Below are 19474 nucleotides of genomic sequence, written 5' to 3' on the forward strand. Positions count from 1 at the left end.
TTTGTTTTCACAGTTAACATGTGCAGCCCATTGAATGGTCGCTTAGCACTATCAAGTGGACAGATTGCAGAAGTGTGGCTACTTATGATTGATTTGATTATGTGTGTGTTTGTAATCAGTCATTTTATAGTAATGTTACTTTATCATTATTATTGGAATTAATCCAAGGAGCAGTAATGATGAGTCACACTGTATTAGCTGACTGGAGATCAACCCCACACCCACCCAGTGTTGTAAATCAGGAATTTTAATAAGAAGAATGCAGAGAATATAACATCATACACTTTATCACTAAAACAACAAATACCTTTAAAATAAGCAAGTTGTATCAGTAATCTGTAAAGGGTTTAATATTTGCAGATGTCAGCTGTTTGTTTTTTACAGAGAAACGGAAAAAACAACGTCAGTGACTTGGTTTAGATGCAAGTGCCCTGAAAATCCTGGGCATATTACATTAACACATCACTTACAATGACTTGGATGAATACTGAGCATTTCCATGGCAACCTCTACTTGTGTAAGTCCAACCGAATGGACTGTGATGACAAAAGCATCTCACTCACTAAACTCTGGAGAAGCTCGTGAAAGCCATACGGAAAGACTCATTTTTGGTAACAGCTTCAGTTTGGTCTTCAAGTCAGTTTCCACGTTTCTAACAGAACACAAGCTCATGGAGTTTAAGTCCTGAATTAAGGGTTGGAGGTTCTAAACCCTGGAAGTCAGCAGGCTTGGGCTACATCACTACCGACACAGACCATATGACTTTGACCTTTTCTCAGGCAACACACCCTTGTTGTCAAACCACAGGTAGAAAAAACAAGCACAAATCAGTCAACTGAGCTCCCGCAATGCAGTTTAATTACTTTATAAAGCTGTGTGTGTGTGTGCGCCTGTGTGCGTGTGTGTGCGTGTCCTACAGATCACGCAGAGTCACAGAGGAACCAAGCTTCCATAGCCAAAACCCAGCATAGAGAGGGTGAGTGAATGTGGTGGTGAAGGTGTGGAGGTGAATCAGTTTGTCAGAGACACTGTAGAAGGACAGAATTCCAGCAGGACAGTCAACATACACTCCTATTCTGTGAGGGACAGAAGAGGACACAGGGACATGGATGGATGGATGTTCGTTATTGTGCCAGAGAGAGTAACCAGCATAACCAGAGCATCTCAGACTCCAGGACTGAGTATTTCTTCCCAACCAGCAGTCATCGCTGTCTCCTTTCCTGCTGATTCCTGTGTAACTCACTGATATATAAACGTCTCCGTTCCACTCGACCTCCCAGTAACAGCGACTAGGCAGTACATTTTTACACAGCAGCTGACACCAGAAATCAAACCTCTCTGGATGTTCAGGATAAGGCTGCATCTCTGTCACCTTTGTCACCTTCCTGTTGTTGTCAGACAGTTTGATGTTTCTGTGAAGTGTGTTTGGGTCCAGTTCCAGCTCACAAACATCTGATGGACAGAAAAAAACACATTCAGCTGCAGTTTATCCTGTTAACCAGCTGCTGCCTTTATGATTCAATGATTTATCATTACTGCACTTTGGACTGTTACTCACTGTTGTTTTCATAAACATCAGAACACAAATGAGAACAAACGATTTGATGTTCCTGTTTGTAAAAACATTTTACAACATTTTAACAAAACAGAATTCTGCTGATTTGAGTCAGGAATCGGAAAATCTTGAATTGATGAGAAACAAATTCAATCAATTTCAGTATCTTTGTAAATCACAAATTGAATATTACATAAGATTGTGACAAATGTCTATAAGAAGTTCCCAGAGATCAAAACTCATCTTTGAACTGCTTCTTTTCTCTGAACAATGGTTAAAAAAGCTGAAGGTGATTCATTTTATAATGGTATGAAAGAGAGAAAAGCAACACATCCTCATAAAAAGAAAGATTAAAACAAAAAATGCAATGTTTCAAATGATAAGGAATCAATTAATATTCTTACTTACTTACTAAATTATTAATCAAGTGAATTATCTCTACTTTGAATTGTGTGTGAGGATGAAATGATGGAATAACAGAGTTTGTTTGTCTGCTTTGGTCTGATGAATCAAAGTCAAATAAAGCTTACATTTCCTCAGAGCAGCTTCGATCCTCTGCTGTCCACCATGATCCATCCTGCAGGAAGAGATAGAGTCACGGCAGGAAAGGATTGATTATTGACGGGGCAGGCAGTAGCTCAGTCGGTAGGGATTCCGCTTGGGAACCGGAGGGTCGCCGGTTAGAGTCCCTTATGCACCAAGTAAGTGGACTGGTAGCTGGTGAGTTGCCAGTTTGCCTTCAGGGCACTGCTGAGGTGCCCCTGCAATAATTGGAAGTCGCTTTGGATAAAAGCGTCTGCTAAATGACCGTAATGTAATGTAACTATTGCTTTAGTCTTAAAACTTTTCATACTGAACGGAGACTGTCCTTACCTGAGAGTCTCCAGTCTCCAGCTTGGACTCTCCAGTCCAGCAGACAGCAGCTTCTCTCCTGTGTCTCCTGGATGGTTGTAGCTCAGGTCCAGTTCTCTCAGGTGGGACGGGTTGGAGTTTAGAGCTGAGGCCAGAGAAGCACAGCCTTCCTGTGTGACCATACAAGCTGACAACCTGAGAAAACACACACAAACACACACACACACACACACACACACACACACACACACAAGGGTGGGGGGTGGAGGGGTTATTATGATGGTTTGATGCTATTAAATATAATTGAATGTTTATTTTATCACTCAGTTAATTTGTAAAGCAGAATGAAAGCAATTAAAACACCACAGGTTTAATATAAATTCACCAACATCACCCTGCATATAAGACCACATTTCAATGGTCAGTAATACAAACAGCTGAGTCCTGACCTGAGAGTTTCCAGTTTACAGTGTGGACTCTCCAGTCCAGCAGACAGCAGCTTCACTCCTGAATCCTGCAGATTGTTGTTATTCAGGTCTAGGAATCTCAGAATGGAGGACTGACAGCTGAGGACTGTGGACAAAGCTTCACAACTTCTCCATGATAGATTACAGCCACTGAGCCTGAAAATGAATTGTTACATTATATTTCTGTTTCCCTAAATTAGTAAAATCTTTGTGTTATTTACACACTTACAGAGCTTTCCTGGAGACTTTGATCACTGGCAGCAGCCTGAGAAGAGCCTCCTCTGAGGCAGAGTATTTTCTCAAGTCAAACTCATCCATATCTTCCTCTGATGACAGTAAGATGAAGGCCAGAGCAGACCACTGAGCAGGAGACAGTTTGTCTGTGGAGATGCTTCCTGATCTCAGGTACTGTTGGATCTCCTCCAGCAAAGAAAGATCCTTCAGCTCATTCAGACAGTGGAACAGATTGATGCTTCTCTCTGCAGAGACATTCTTAGCGATCTTCTCCTTGATGTACAGGACTATTTCCTGATTGGTCTCTGAGCTACTTCCTGTCTGTTTCAGGAGGCCCTGTAAGAGAGTCTGATTGGTCTGCAGTGAAAGACCCAAGAGGAAACGAAGAAACAAGTCCAGATGACCATTTGGACTCTGCAAGGCCTTGTCCACAGCACTCTGGTGGAGACGTCTTAGTTTAGGTTTGTCTCCTGATGGTTTAGACCAGATGGATGTTTGTTTATCTTCTGACAGTAGATTGACTCCAGAGTTGATGAATGTCAGATGGACATAAAGAGCAGCCAGAAACTCCTGGACGCTCAGATGGACGAAGCAGAACACCTTGTCCTGGTACAGTCCCTTCTCTTCTTTAAAGACCTGTGTGAATACTCCTGAGTAAACTGAAGCTGCTGTGATGTTGATGCCACACTCAGTCAGGTCTGATTCATAGAAGAGCAGGTTTCCTTTCTGCAGCTGATCAAAAGCCAGTTTTCCCAGTGACACAATCATCTCCCTGCTCTTGATATTCCAGTGTGAATCTGTCTCTGCACCACCATCATACTTGACGTTCTTCAGTTTGGTCTGAACCAGCAGGAAGTGTATGTACATCTCAGTCAGGGTGTTGGGCAGCTCCCCTCTCTCTCTGGGCTTCATCACGTCCTCCAGAACTGTAGAAGTGATCCAGCAGAAGATTGGGATGTGGCACATGATGTGGAGGCTTCGTGAAGTTTTGATGTGGGAGATGATGCTGCTGGCCTGCTCCTCATCTCTGAATCTCTTCCTGAAGTACTCCTCCTTCTGAGGGTCAGTGAACCCTCTGACCTCTGTCACCATGTCAACACTGTCCGCAGGGATCTGATTGGCTGCTGCAGGTCTTGTGGTGATCCAGATACGTGCAGATGGAAGCAGTTTACCTCTGATGAGGTTTGTCAGCAGAACATCCACAGACGTCGACTCTCTAACATCAGTCAGGACCTCATTTTTGCGGAACTCCAAGGGAAGTCGACACTCATCCAGACCATCGAGGATGAAGACAACCTGGAAGTCTTCAAACCTGAAGATTCCTGCTTCTTTGGTTTCAGTAAAGAATTGATGAAGAAGCTCCACCAAACTGATTTTTTTCCCTCTCAGTACATTCAGCTCTCTGAAGGTGAATGGAAATGTGAGCTGGATGTGCTGGCTGGCTTTGCCTTCAGCCCAGTCCAGAGTGAACTTCTGTGTTAAGAGGGTTTTCCCGATGCCAGCCACACCCTTTGTCATCAGTGTTCTGATTGGCTGATCTCTGCCAGGTGAGGCTTTAAAGATGTCTTCACATCTGATCGTTGTTTCTGCTCTCTGAGGTTTCCTGGCTGTTGCTTCAATGTGTCTGACCTCATGTTCATTGTTGACCTCTCCAGCCCCTCCCTCTGTGATGTAGAGCTCTGTGTAGATCTCATTCAGAGGGGTTTGCTTTCCTGCATTAGCGACCCCCTCAAACACACACTGGAACTTCTGCTTCAGCTTAGATTTCAGTTTACGTTGGCACAGTGAAGCAATACTTCCTAGATGAACAGACCACAGTCAGTGGAGGGAAACATGGTAAAGAAAAAAATAACAACAGTGTAAGGTAAAGCATCAGAATTCTACATTTTGAAGTCTAAAAAGTTTGTCACTAGAGCCGTTAACTTAAGTTCTGATAGCTGTAGCTGCATACTACTACGTGTGTGTAAGTGTTAATAGAGTTTAAGTGTTAAGTTTTCGTCCTGGTTTCCTCTTTCCATCATGTTAAAGCTGCTAAATGGTCTTACTGCTGTGCAGGGAGTCAGCCAGCTCCTCCTGCTTCATCCTCCTCAGAAAGTTCTCTGTGATCTTCATTAACGCCTCTCTGCTGCCCCTCCTCTGTTCTTCATCTTCACCACTCAGCACCTCCTCATCCTCCATCTGAGTCTTTGAGAATTCTGGGTAATCTGGACTCAGGCCTTTCTGGAAGCTCTTCAGTTCGTTCTTCACAAACCTGACAATGTTCTCCTCAAGCAGCTGAAGGAGTCAGACATAAGTTAATACCAAGATGACAGAAGATATTGATTGGCTGTCAGGTTTCTGTTTACAATGTTTATGTTGACAGCAGTTCAGGAGAGCAGTTGATGAGCATTCTAGATCTCCAGGTTTAATCTCAACAGCAATCCTGATGCTTCACACTCGGTTCCCAGTTAACTCTCACTTGTAAAATGAAATGAATTTATTTCTCTAACAAATTTAACAAGTTTCTCCATGCTCACACCATGAATATTGAGTCCAGGTCTGCTGGATGCTGCTGGTCACTACGTCCACTGGAATCCTCTGACTTATTCAGGTAAACTCTGGGGAGACATCAGGAAATATGAGGTTAGCAAACACATCCAGACAAGTTCTCAAGGTCAAATCTGTATGGCAACAGGAAACGTTTTTACTAATTTTACCTTTCTTCAGCAGGGGTCTTGCCATCAGTGAATTCTGTAGGATGTTCCATGGACCAGTCGCTCTTCATGGATACACAGCTGGGTGTAGGAGTGTCGGACCTCTGCTGATGAACCCTATAAACACAACATTGGCAACAACAGCAGATTGAAGAGGATTATTCAAATAAAAAATGTGGTGCACAGAAAGGATGTCGGAGGAGAACAAACTGAAAATCACAGTACTTTATTTATTTTGTTCTTATACAATGTGATGATTTGGGGTGCCATGCTGCTCATGGTGGTGACCCACCATGGCTGGCATTCCGTACAAGGTGTACAAGTGAAAGGCTGAGGAGACCATTCTGGATGTTACTGAGGGGCGGCATGGAGGAAGAACTTCTGCGCTAGTGATTAGTTGCTGGCAGTTGCTTCATCCCAAAGCAAGAAAACTCTACAGAGATAATGAAAGTCCACACTATCTCACTCCTCAACATGAAAGGGACGGCTTGGGATTGGAGGCCCAGCTAGGAAGCTGCTGGTAGCCAACATCACCAAGCAGGCAGAGGTGGCTGGATAGAGCAGGCAGAGCGGTGGATGATCAAACCCGTTGAAAGGCTGACAACATATTAGTGTTGAGTGGTAGACAGCGGTGGTAGTCCTATAGATCAGTATAGGGTTCATAGGGTTGTGGAGAAACGCTATCTGGCCGTTTTATCGCTTGGCATAACAGTAGATATTCCAGTATTTTTTGGATGATCCAGAGTCTAGCCCCCCCATCATCTAAAAAGGGGGGGGCGCAATTTGAAATCCTGCAGAAGCAACTCAACTCAGTCCCCGTTTGGAGGGAGGAGGGGCATGTACCATGAAGGTGAGCCGGTTGCAATAACTCTATCATAGTTGGCATATGAAGGCAGATAGCCCACATTCCAGTTGGTCAAACACATTACATTACAGTCATTTAGCAGATGCTTTTATCCAAAGCGACTTACATTACATTGCCACATTTTAAAGAGAGGGGAGCAATTAAGTTCAGTGCCTTGCTGAGGGGCACCTCGGCAGGGACTCGAAACCGGCGACCCTTCGGTTACCAAGCAGAAGCTCTACCTGAGCTACTGCCTCCCTAAACACAATGTCAAACACAGTAATCAAAGACCATGTGATTCTTACGCCAAGATGTAGTGTGTGTGTGTGTGTGTGTGTGTGTGTGTGTGTGTGTGTGTGTGTGTGTGTGTGCGCGCGCACATGCACAATAAGTAACAAGTGTTGGTTTGTTGATTGATGATAGCTGATCACGAGCCGAGACTTGATCTATAATGATTATTGACATTATGGTGTTATTAATATAAATATAAATAAATAAATATATTGTGCAGCCTATACTTTATATGAAACCCTGAACACACTAAATGTTCTGGAGCAGATAAAGTGTCTTTAAATGGAGAATTTTAAAGACAAACATCAATGACATAAATTAATTATTCCATCCATGATGTCACTTCATGAAATGGACTCTGACTGATCATTGTGGTTCCCGGATACACGACCTCAAACTTTGCGGCTTAGTCAGCCCATTAGTATTCGGCGTTCTTACTTAGTTTGTGAGGGTCCAGGGTCATGACTGTAGTCTGGAGGAGCCTCATCTTCATCACGACAAACATTCATCTTCACTACACAGATAGAAAGAAGCACATAAACAAACACATACACAAAAACATATAATCATACACACATATTGACAAACACAAAAACACTCACAATCATACACACACATACACATACTAGAACCCATTAGGGTTCTGTCAACAGCTGAAGTGTGGTTTTTATTGTTAAACTTCATTTTAACAAGTAATATAGATAAAGAATGATTGAAATAAAGACCTAATGCCCAGCAGGATTTCTCTTTCTCTCTTTCTATTTTCTCTCGTAACTCAATGCATGTGTGTGTGAGTAGTCATTTTATTGTGTAACTTTATTATTAGAATTTAAGCCTCCCTACAACAAAATTGTGTTTTCTTCTCTGGGATACCTCACACCCTCCAACATGTCTCATGTACACATATCTGATTAATTTGCAAGCAGAGGCTATTTCTGATTTGATTATTGACAAAATAGGGTTGTAAGAGGTGAATGAAAACACTTTGTCTTAACTGATTTTATTGTAATTGGCTGATAAAATGACCTAGTAAATAAATTGGCAATTGTGAACATTGATCTACCTCTGATTATCCTTTGCCAATGTTATTCTAGTTATGGGACTAGGGACTTGGTGTTTCTGTGTTGACTTGAAGGCAGTTGTTTATTGTCCAGGTTGAACTGTATGGAGCCAAATGCACGACAATCTCTGACCAAAGTCAAAGCTAATCATTGGGATGATTATACAGAGTGTGGTAAGAATTGGGTAAAGTTATTGAACATATTAGAGCAGGGGTGGCAGCTTGAGTGCTCACAGATTTTGAATATTAATTCATACATATTTTGTCATCACGAGATCATGAGAGATATCTTTAAGTAAAGTTATTAGAGCGCATGGCAATGGAAAAGAAAACAATTTATCTTGGAAGCTAGAATGGGATCCAGCCGGATTTGCCCTGACACTGGTTTCTGTCATCGGGCCAGGAACGGTCCTTACAGTAATAAATTGATATTGTACAATCTATACTGTATACAGGCATCCAACATAAAAAAAAACTTAATACACACGTATATTTTACTGATCACTGCAGAGATCCAGCATCTTGTCTGTGACGTGCAACTCAGGCTGTCGGCTGCCAGACAGTGAGGGAGTGTCTGCTCAACATAATATGTGAAACGCGTTTAGAGGCATGATATTAGTACCCGGAACTTCTTCCTGTCTCGCCCTGGCTCACTTCATGAAATATACATTGACTTATCATGGTGGCATGTGAGTCAGTGAGTTACAACATAGAGATAGGGCGTCATCATGTCTAAGTTCCCTTTAGCATTTAACACAAATCCTGGAAGTCGAGATTTACTAAAACTAAAGCACCGATAGAAAGGCACAGACACACAAGACAAACTATGATCCATAAAGTCATCAAATTAAACTTTTACTCACACCGTGTCAGTCTTCCTCCGCTCCTCTTCCTTAACTGAATGATACTTCCCTTTTTGTTTTCACAGTAAACATGTGCAGCCCATTGAATGGTCGCTTAGCACTATCAAGTGGACAGATTGCAGAAGTGTGGCTACTTATGATTGATTTGATTATGTGTGTGTTTGTAATCAGTCATTTTATAGTAATGTTACTTTATCATTATTATTGGAATTAATCCAAGGAGCAGTAATGATGAGTCACACTGTATTAGCTGACTGGAGATCAACCCCACACCCACCCAGTGTTGTAAATCAGGAATTTTAATAAGAAGAATGCAGAGAATATAACATCATACACTTAATTGCTAATACAACAAATACCTATAAAATAAGCAAGTAGCAGCAGTAATCTGTAAAGGGTTTAACATTTGCTGATGTCAGCTGTTTTAACAGAGAAACGGAAAAAACAACAATGTCAGTGACTTGGTTTAGATGCAAATGCCCTGAAAATCCTAGGCATATTACTTTAACACATCACTTACAATGACTTGGATGAATACTGAGCATTTCCATGGCAACCTCTACTTGTGTAAGTCCAACCGAATGGACTGTGATGACAAAAGCATCTCACTCACTAAACTCTGGAGAAGCTCGTGAAAGCCACGAGCTTCTCCAGACTCTATAAGACTCATTTTTGGTAACATCTTCAGTTTGGTCTTCAAGTCAGTTTCCACATTCCCAACAGAACACACGCTCATGGAGTTTAAGTCCTGAATTAAGTGTTGGAGGTTCTAAACCCTGGAAGTCAGCAGGCTTGGGCTACATCACTACCGACACAGACCATATGACTTTGACCTTTTCTCAGGCAACACACCCTTGTTGTCAAACCACAGGTAGAAAAAACAAGCACAAATCAGTCAACTGAGCTCCCGCAATGCAGTTTAATTACTTTATAAAGCTGTGTGTGTGTGTGCGCCTGTGTGCGTGTGTGTGCGTGTCCTACAGATCACGCAGAGTCACAGAGGAACCAAGCTTCCATAGCCCAAACCCAGCATAGAGAGGGTGAGTGAATGTGGTGGTGAAGGTGTAGAGGTGAATCAGTTTATCAGAGACACTGTAGAAGGACAGAATTCCAGCAGGACAGTCAACATACACTCCTATTCTGTGAGCGACAGAAGAGGACACAGGGACATGGATGGATGGATGCTCGTTATTGTGCCAGAGAGAGTTACCAGCATAACCAGAGCATCTCAGACTCCAGGACTGAGTATTTCTTCCCAACCAGCAGTCGTCACTGTCTCCTTTCCTGCTGATTCCTGTGTAACTCACTGATATATAAATGTCTCCTTCCCACTCGACCTCCCAGTAACAGCGACCAGTCAGACCATTTCTACACAGCAGCTGACACCAGAATTCAAACCTCTCTGGATGTTCAGGATAAGGCTGCAGCTCTGTCAACTTTGTCACCTTCCTGTTGTTGTCAGACAGTTTGATGTTTCTGTGAAGTGTGTTGGGTCCAGTTCCAGCTCACAAACATCTGATGGACAGAGAAAAACACATTCAGCTGCAGTTTATCCTGTTAACCAGCTGCTGCCTTTATGATTCAATGATTTATCATTACTGCACTTTTGCTGCTCACAAGTTTGATATTAGAAAAAAAAATCAACATTTCTTTGTTTTCATAAATATCAGAATAAAAAAAAAGAACAAATGAATTAATGTTCCTGTTTGTAAAAACATTTCACAAGATTTTAACAAAACAAGAATACTGCTGATTTGAGTCAAGAATCTGAAAATCTTGAATTGATGATAAACCATTTCAATCAATTTCAATATCAGTTAATCCATTATGTATCTTTGTAAATCACAAATTGTTTATTGTATAAGATTCATTCATCAGAAGTTCCCAAAACTCATCTTTGAATTCTTTTCTCTGAACAATGGTTCAATAGCTGAAGGTGATTCATTTTATAATGGTATTAAAGAGAGAAAAGCAACACATCCTCATAAAAAGAAAGATTAAAACAAAAAATGCAATGTTTCAAATGATAAGGAATCAATTAATATTCTGACTCATATCACATAATAATTATTCAAGTGAATTATCTCCACTTTGAATCGTGTGTGAGGATGAAATGATGGAATAACAGTTTGTTTGTCTGCTTTGGTCTGATGAATCAAAGTCAAATCAAGCTTACATTTCCTCAGAGCAGCTTCGATCCTCTGCTGTCCACCATGATCCATCCTGCAGGAAGAGATAGAGTCACGGCAGGAAAGGATTTATTATTGATTTAGTTTTAAAACTTTTCATACCAACGGAGACTATCCTTAACGATCATTTGGCAGACGCTTTTATCCAAAGTGACTTACATTGCATTACACTACCACCCTTCGCAGAGGGGGGAGCAATTGAGGGGTCGGTGCCTTGCTCAGGGGCACCTCAGCAGGGACTCGAACCGGCGACCCTCCGGTTCCCAAGCGGAAGCTCTACAGACTGAGCTACTGCTTCCCCTACAGACAAGTTCTCAAGGAAACAGGAAACATTTTTACTGATTTTATCTTTCTTCAGCAGAGTTGTTGCCATCAGTGAATTTAATAGGATGTTCCATGGACCAGTCACTCTTCACGGATACGCAGCTGGGTGTAGGAGTGTCTGACCTCTGCTGATGAACCATATAAACATAACATTGGCGACAACAGCAGATTGAAGAGGATTATTCAAATGTAAAATGTGGTGCACAGAAAGGATGTGAGAAGAGAACAAACTGAAAAACACAGTAGTATATTTGCTGTGTTCTTATACAATGTGATGTGCCATGCTGCTCATGGCTGGCATTCCGTACAAGGTGTGCAAGTGAAAGGCTCAGGAGACCATTCTGGATGTTACTAAGGGCAGCATGGAGGAAGAACTTCCTCACTGGCAGTTAGGTACTGAGGGGTGCTTCATCCCAAAGCAAGAATACTCCACAGAGATCAAACAGTTCCATACTATCTCACTCCTCAACATAGAAGACAAAATCTTCTTTGGGATCCTTGCAAGGAGGCTGACACACCCCGGATAGGTCTCACACACAGACACAGACAGACAACTAACCTCATAATTATATGGTCACAATCTAACAAATAACTCATGTAAATTCGCGCTGACTCGCACTCCACACCATTTCATGATATGAACACTGACTTGTCATGATGAGCCTGAGTCACGCCCTCAAACTACGCAGTTTCGTCGATGAGTTACAACACTGTGATGTTGCTCTTACTGTGTGTGTGAGGGTCCTTTCAACATACATATAATCCATCCAGGATTTATTTAATTAACAATCGCTGCTCATGGATTTGCAGAGGGTGAGGTGTTTTTACTACAAAAGTGATAACAAGAGAATAGTAAAAACACAACATAAGTTAAAGTACACAGTGCATTTGGAGGCCGGAGACAGGGACGGGACAGGCCGCTGCTTTCACACTCGCCGCCAGGCTGCCACTTCCCTGTCATTCAGAAGGCATCCCATGAATACGTCCACTGATCAAGAGAGGGCACTTTTGAAATGCCACACCCTCTTCATCAGCCAATCAGAGGAGGACACCTTCTCGCTACTCAAATATCGTCCAAGACAGAAAGCTCACTCACAAACAAACAGAAGACAACTGAGAGCAAAATAACAAAAGGACATAGCACAGCTCTTATACTGCCGGGGCTGTAACATATAGGTTTGTTAAAGCTGTCTGTCTGCAGTCAAATAAGAAAAAGATAAAACTGCCTGTGTTAGTGTTGAGTCCTGTCATGACCCGGCTCGTGAGCGTGACAAAAATGGGGACAGACTGAAATGTACACCTACCTAACATAATGAGGTGTGTGAATCAGTGGTGTCTGCAGATGGGTGTGTGGAGTGAAGTGGAGGGTAATTGTATCATGTAAAACCTTAATTAACAGGGCTGAAGCCAACCAAACAAAATCATGGTGGAAGCGTTTAGGGAAGAGAGAGTGAGTGAATTGGGAGCAGATCAGACCACTATGTGACCCAGACCACTTCCTCATGTGGTTCACATAACCGAGTAGTAACACATAACTGATATGGCCTCGGCTACACTATGACACTTCATGTAGCCTGGCGTGATCGGATAAGAGAAAACAGATATATGGCATATGAAATTGCACAGTGTAACTGTAGCTCTAAATCGGGGGAGGGGTTGTTCTGATCGGTTGTATTACTTTACAACCTATAACAACACTGTCTTGTGCACTCTCTACTTTATTCATAGACCATTAGATGAGGGTGCTGACTCGGCCGGGTGTGCAACGGCGTACTTGCCGGTGTCGGCTAACTTTTAACGATATGCTTAAAAAAACAAACAAAAAAAATCATTTTTCTTTTTTTTTTGGAATGCGATGCGATCGACCCACATTGCCTTCGCGATCAACCGGTCGATCGCGATTGACGTATTGGGCATCCCTGCTCTAAATACTCCAGCCTAGTACTCTTAGTTGCATTGATGGACTCTGCCTACCAGGAACCTGCAAGGCAACACAGAAAACGCACAGCAGCAGGCCCTGCGAAGGCATAGGGCCATCACAGTCCATTTCAACACTTCTGGGGTTTCAACATAGATTCCTGTTTTCTGTTGTTTATCTTGTTTATGGTGCTCCAGTCAACCTGAATCTTTCCACATCTCCACAATATGTGCATTAACCTCCCTCAGCTCTGATTGGCACTTAAAGCAGAGATGAGAGATGGTTATATGTTTATATGTTTCGTTTATTTTTATTGTCATATTGTGTTCCATGTATGCAGTGATGTCATATTTCATCATCAGAGGTGGAATGATGCTGATTTGATATATTTACAATGGCAGAACTTCTCAGTTGTTGAACAGAGCACAAGAGTCTGAGAGAAGCTGCTGCAGAACAGAGATGACATCATTGCTAGAGGTATTGAGTGTAGATAATGACAGCAGATGTGTCTGTGTTTGTAACATACAGTAGCTGCGTCCAGTGAAGAAGGAACAACGTTTCTTCTTCACTGTAGGAGCCGGTGAGAGTCAATGTCACTCCGACTCCTCTGCAGTCCTGCAAAGATGAATATTATACGGCTGGAGATCGCTGTTCACATAAAGTAACCAGGCAAAAATTCCAGTGTAGGGATCAGACAGAAATGAATTTACAAGCGCTGCAGTTCAAGCATATCGAATGTCAGTTTATTTATTTGCATTCTGATCATCTGGAAGTGCATGCAAATGTGTACAGAGAGATAAAAAACTCTCTCTGTATTACTGGAGAGTTTCTAAGACATGAAACATTCAGAGCGATGTAATAACTGCATCATGTATTTACTCTCATAAACAGATTCAGCCCACAATCATGCAACATTGTCACACCAGAATCCTTCTTTGTCTTATTTTCAAGTTAAGACCTAAATGTTTGATTACACTTCACTGATTTGAGTTTGTTGACTCCATGTGATTTCATTATATTCTTTATACTGTGTGCTGTGTTTCTGAGACAAACCTCAGATATAGTGAGAAGGGTGCTGTTGTCCAACCTGTGGAGCGATTAAATTACCACATGTGATGCAGCGAGTACAATTTGAATACTATGATGCTGATGAGATATGTCAGCTGAAAGTTACATCAGAGTGCACTCACCGCGGGCCTAGGAAGCTGCCTGTTGCCTATCCCAGGAGCCTCCGCAGACAGTTTGTGTGTGCGTGTGAGTGTGTGTGTGTGTGGTGCAGCTATGAGCAAGGCTGGACGCTGCTGTCAAAGCTGCCTGCACTATTCCTTTGACTATGAAACACCTAAAACATTGGTGATTCCAAGCCTGGGAGTGGGATGCGTCTTCAGATTCACTCAGGTTCTGATCCTGGCGTACGTGGTGGGGTGAGTACAGATCAGAGGCAGCGGGGGGAATTGTGCATCTGCACCAAATTAAAGGCTGTTAAAAGCTGTTTTATTTCATTCCTTACTTTCTACTAAAATGTTTCCTTATTTGGTCATCGGTGTCATTGTTCGATTGTCTTTAATATCTACACATATTAATTCCTCTTTGGCCACACGTAAAAATATAAAATAAAAACATATAAAATATATGTATATACTGCTTCCTCCTGCAAAGCTATGTGTGCATCGTGCAGAAGGCTTACCAGGAGCTGGACTCTGTCATCAGCACCGTCACCACCAAAGTCAAAGGTTTCACTTTCACCAACACGTCTGAACTGGATCAACATTTCTGGGATGTGGCTGATTACGTTATCCCCCCTCAGGTATTTGATCTGGATCACCCTCCATCTTAAACCCACACAAACCTTTATTTCTCGTATCACAAAGTACATTATAACCATTTCCCTAACTAACCAAACTTTATTATTTGCAGTATTATTGTGGTTTTGTTGTGTAGAAGGCATTCAGAATACTACAGATGAACTATTTGGTCTCCTGACATTTGTCCGTCTGTTTGGTCTAATAGGGAGATCATTATTTCTTCGTGTTGACAAATCTCATTGTCACTCCCAATCAAACTCAGTCACGTTGTCCTGAGGTGAGTGGTTGGAGTTGGAGTTGTGGGTGGTGGTGCTGTGGTGCTGTGGTGTTTATGCTCCGATGATGAAGTTAGATGTTCCAGAGCACGGATTTGTACGTTTAGAGCTGATCTGTGAATAATAAAAACACTGTATCTTGTTGGATCTGATCTGTGAAGATGATCCTGAATTATGTGTATTACTCCACATTCTTGTCAAAACAATTCAGTGTCTCCACAACTCTGCTGTTAAACTGGTATATGACATCTCCATGAAGGGAGTCAGTGAGGTTTTTCCAGGTGTTTCACTTAAAAAGGAAAATACCATAACGTGTTGCTAAAATAAGTCAATCTCTATGAGGCCACAGCAAATTCTGTTTTCCACAGATATGGAAGTTTGTATTCAGTAACACCTAAACTGAAACATAAAAGGCTACAAAACCTTCTACCTTGGTTCTGTGATGTGTCTTCTGTACCAGTATACTTGCACTGGACTATTGCCAGCATTGAAAGTCTGGAGTGTTGCGTCCTATACAGCGCCAGCTACAGTTACCTTGGGCTGAGCTGTGAACAAGAGCTTAGCTGTGTTCAGACTTATGATCAAGCACAGTCGTAAAGTTTGGATGCTGATAACTTACATTGTTCCACTGCTGATTTCTCCTCCAGCATTCAAATCCATCAACAATTTGCAGTAGTGACTCTGACTGCATGGAGGGACGGAGTGACCCTAGAGGCTCCGGTCAGTTTATGTCACGTTTAAAATGCTCCAATAAACTGAGATGTATTTAATGATTACACTGCAACAACAACGAGCAGTTCATATTATCCTACCCAGGTATACAGACAGGACTGTGTGTGAACCATTCTGACGCTGTCCGGACCTGCGAGGTTCTCTCATGGTGTCCTCTAGAAGACGACACTAACCTGCCTGAGTAAGACTATAGTTCATGTTACCAGATGATTGACAGGCATGGTTAGATATGGGCCGACACGGTGCTGCTTTGTTCCACAGACAAGCAGTGCTGGCTGCAGCTGAGAACTTCACTGTGCTGATCAAAAACAGCGTGACCTACCCGAAGTTCAACTTTCACAGGTCAAGGTTTTATCGAATGTCAAATGAATATCAGAAATATGAAGGTCTCCTGCCTGTACGCTACATGTTTCATATGTATTCTACGTCTTCCTTCCTCCTCCAGGAGAAACATAGCGCCGCAGATTAACTCCTCATACCTAAAGAGGTGTGTATTCAACCCTGTAACAGATCCTGACTGCCCCATATTCCGCCTCAAAGACATGGTCTCAATGGCTGGAGAAGACTTTCAGACCATGGCGGTTAAGGTAATGCTTCACGTGACATTAACAGGTGTTTCCCAAAAATGTAAGCGCTGTATCATTTTCTTCTTCTGTTCCAGCTGTTTGGCTTTTGAAAGTGTCCAGAGCAAATCTGCAACTAACGATCGTATACATTGTATAATGTTGTTTGCTTGGCTGATTAATGTGTCAGTGCAGAAAATATCAAAAAGTGGAAAAGAAACTTGGCGGTATTCGTTTTCAATCTATCGATAACTGAAATGATCCCTTGCTACATGTCCATTTATTGTTGTTATTGTAAAGGGCGGTGTCCTTGGAATCGTCATTGACTGGAGCTGCGACCTGGATTTGTGGGGAGGTAAATGTGAGCCCAAGTACAGCTTCCGCCGGCTGGACAACAAAGATCCTGACGAGGTGGCCATTGGATACAACTTTAGGTGACACTGTGTTCGATTGAGAGTTAATGATGAGCTGACGGTGAGATGAGCTGGATGCACTGATAAAAACAATGCTGTTCCTTTAGGTTTGCCAAGTATTACGAAACCCCAGACGCTACGGAAACACGAACCTTGATCAAAGCCTACGGGATCCGGTTTGACATCATTGTTTTTGGAACCGTGAGAAAACTATTCAATCTTTTCACCACACTGAATCCACTTTCATCCACATGTGTTGTCTGCATGATTTTCACTTTCACCTTGCAGGCAGGCAAATTCAGCATCGTGCCCACCATAGTGAACCTGGGTGCAGCATTGTCCTTCCTCAGTTTGGTAAGAAGGTCTGCCTCCAAAATTAAATACAATTATGTTACAATATGGATTTCCTAAGTGTACTTTTCCTCTCAGCTTCCAGCGGTTTCTGACTGGTTTATGTTGACATGCACGGGTAAAAAAGATTATTACAGCAAACACAAGGTCACATATCTGGGTGAAGATCCTGAAACTGAATCAGTAAGTAGCTGATTCCTCAATTTCACAGATTATCATTTCCCTCAAAATATGTCATTATAATTCATCTATTTCCTCCTCTTCTGTATGATACAGATTGCAATGGACACATGCTATGGAACCCAATAGGCTGATTACTCAAGTGGCTTTCTGCACATCGATCCCTCGCTGCAACGCCAATACCATCACTATGTCGGCTACATTGAGGCTCATTGAGTAAAATACATTTTAAAATGTATGGTGATATATGGATGTCAGAAACAACTGCTTTTTTAAAAAGTCTTTCTGACTTAATTTGGTGTGAATTTAATTTGATGTGTTTGTTTGTTTGTTTGTTGGCAGGCTACTGCAAATAATTATGAGCTAATTTTAATGTTACTTTGTGGGCAGTTTGGGCAGGAAACAGGGAAGAAGCTATTAAATGTTTGTGGTGATCTGGTGTGTTTCGTTTCTTTGTTTCAGTCACACTCTGGCAGATGAGAGGCCAAACTGCATTAAGGGTTTTAACTTTGTCAAGGTTGATGAAATATGAGCTTGTCTGTCTGTCAGGAGGGAATGATGGAGCTTGTGTGTCCATGGGAGGGAGCGCTGCTTTGGGTTAGCAGGCAAAAGGGAGCAATTTGTGAAGCAGTGAGAAGACTGAAATTCTAACAACGTGGGTCATTCATCTTTCATATCAAATATCCGCAATCGAAACACACCTACAGTTTGGTTCCACCGTTCAGTAAATCAAACCTTTTTCATAACTTATGGTTTACTATAATTAACCCAGTTAGTAGTGACTTGGTCTGTCATGGCAGCACAGAAAGTGACCCACATACAACAGCTCAGTCTCCCACAGCGCAGCTTGGCTTTAAACTTAAACGTTTCCCTGCTGCGCACCTTTACGTGGGCGCTCGGCCCCACCTACCGCAGTGCACTCTAGGATCTCTTGTATCAGTGGTGTCTCATATATGCTGTGTATACCGGCGTACCCTTTCTGATAGACGTCAGATGACATCTCGTGGACCGGAGACGATTTTCCAATGTGGAGAGGACGCGTGCGCATTTGTGTCTCCACTGTGCGTATTTCCGGCTTGCCGCAGCTCTACGGCTAACCTGTGTGTGGACTAAACCAAGCTCAGCACATCCACACACAAACATGAACCTCGTCCGGATAAATATAATATATTAGAAAAATGCAACTTTGACATGAATAATTTCATTGTAGTTTGTCACAGTTTGTCAACGTGAGTTTGATCTCTGAAAAGTAACAAAACCTCTTCATAATTAGAAATATCCATCAATCAGTTGTGGTTTAACCCGACTCGATAAAGTTCACCTGGAACTCTCCGTGTTTGTTCCCCACAATGAGATGACAGCAGCAGGTAGGAATCAAACACTGATTATGTTGCGCATTTGGAGGCTATTTGCTGAACTTGAGCTGTTTCTTGATGTATATTGCACACTTACACATGCTTACGCTTTGCTGTTGTACGTAACATGTATCTATATGTTGTTTTCAATGCTACTTCATTCGCAAAAAGCCTGTGAGCTGTATTCTTTATATCATGTCTAACATTCTTCATGTCTGTATTTAAACATGTGCATCTGTTTTTCGTAATGTAATTGTGAATATCCATGAACTTTTGTATGTCAGTGTAGCTGCATATCTACAGCACACACTCCAAAACTTGTCAGTGCATATATGCTGCTTTTCATGAATGCTGTTATCTGAATCACAAACTCGTAGTGTTGCATCTGCTGCTCTGTGTTGGCAGTGGGATTCCTGCTTTTTGCTTACTGTCATATATTACTGACATTCTATCCTGGTCAACCACATGGAACTTTTACTTTGAATCTATTGCGGTATTTGCAGACTAAAT

The 19474-nt window shown here is 42.1% G+C and overlaps 3 protein-coding genes across 3 annotated transcripts; 1 reads left to right on the plus strand and 2 right to left on the minus strand.

Moving 5' to 3' along the window:
• Positions 1-231: 231 nt before the first annotated feature.
• LOC143011687 (protein NLRC3-like) lies at positions 232-8900 on the minus strand. The gene is made up of 10 exons (XM_076164654.1): positions 8860-8900; positions 7375-7450; positions 5805-5918; positions 5627-5705; positions 5154-5382; positions 3104-4907; positions 2857-3030; positions 2429-2602; positions 2086-2132; positions 232-1452 (listed from the first exon to the last, which is right to left on the minus strand). The coding sequence occupies exons 2-10, from the start codon at positions 7443-7445 to the stop codon at positions 914-916; spliced, it is 3231 nt and encodes a 1076-aa protein (XP_076020769.1). The 5' UTR covers positions 7446-7450; positions 8860-8900; the 3' UTR covers positions 232-913.
• Positions 8901-9177: 277 nt separating this feature from the next.
• On the minus strand, positions 9178-11081 carry LOC143011708 (neoverrucotoxin subunit alpha-like). Its single transcript, XM_076164679.1, has 2 exons — positions 11036-11081; positions 9178-10363 (listed from the first exon to the last, which is right to left on the minus strand). The coding sequence occupies exons 1-2, from the start codon at positions 11079-11081 to the stop codon at positions 9837-9839; spliced, it is 573 nt and encodes a 190-aa protein (XP_076020794.1). The 3' UTR covers positions 9178-9836.
• Positions 11082-14571: 3490 nt separating this feature from the next.
• Positions 14572-17967, plus strand: p2rx4b (purinergic receptor P2X, ligand-gated ion channel, 4b). The gene is made up of 12 exons (XM_076164660.1): positions 14572-14714; positions 14950-15097; positions 15301-15372; positions 16018-16090; positions 16187-16283; positions 16364-16444; positions 16548-16689; positions 16966-17099; positions 17186-17279; positions 17367-17432; positions 17508-17612; positions 17706-17967. The coding sequence occupies exons 1-12, from the start codon at positions 14572-14574 to the stop codon at positions 17736-17738; spliced, it is 1188 nt and encodes a 395-aa protein (XP_076020775.1). The 3' UTR covers positions 17739-17967.
• Positions 17968-19474: the final 1507 nt, after the last annotated feature.

The sequence above is a fragment of the Genypterus blacodes genome, unplaced genomic scaffold (assembly GCF_046128005.1).
Source record: "Genypterus blacodes isolate CSIRO-AG114 ecotype Tasmania unplaced genomic scaffold, CSIRO-AGI_Gbla_v1 ptg000138l_1, whole genome shotgun sequence".
NCBI classification, from domain to species: domain Eukaryota; kingdom Metazoa; phylum Chordata; class Actinopteri; order Ophidiiformes; family Ophidiidae; genus Genypterus; species Genypterus blacodes.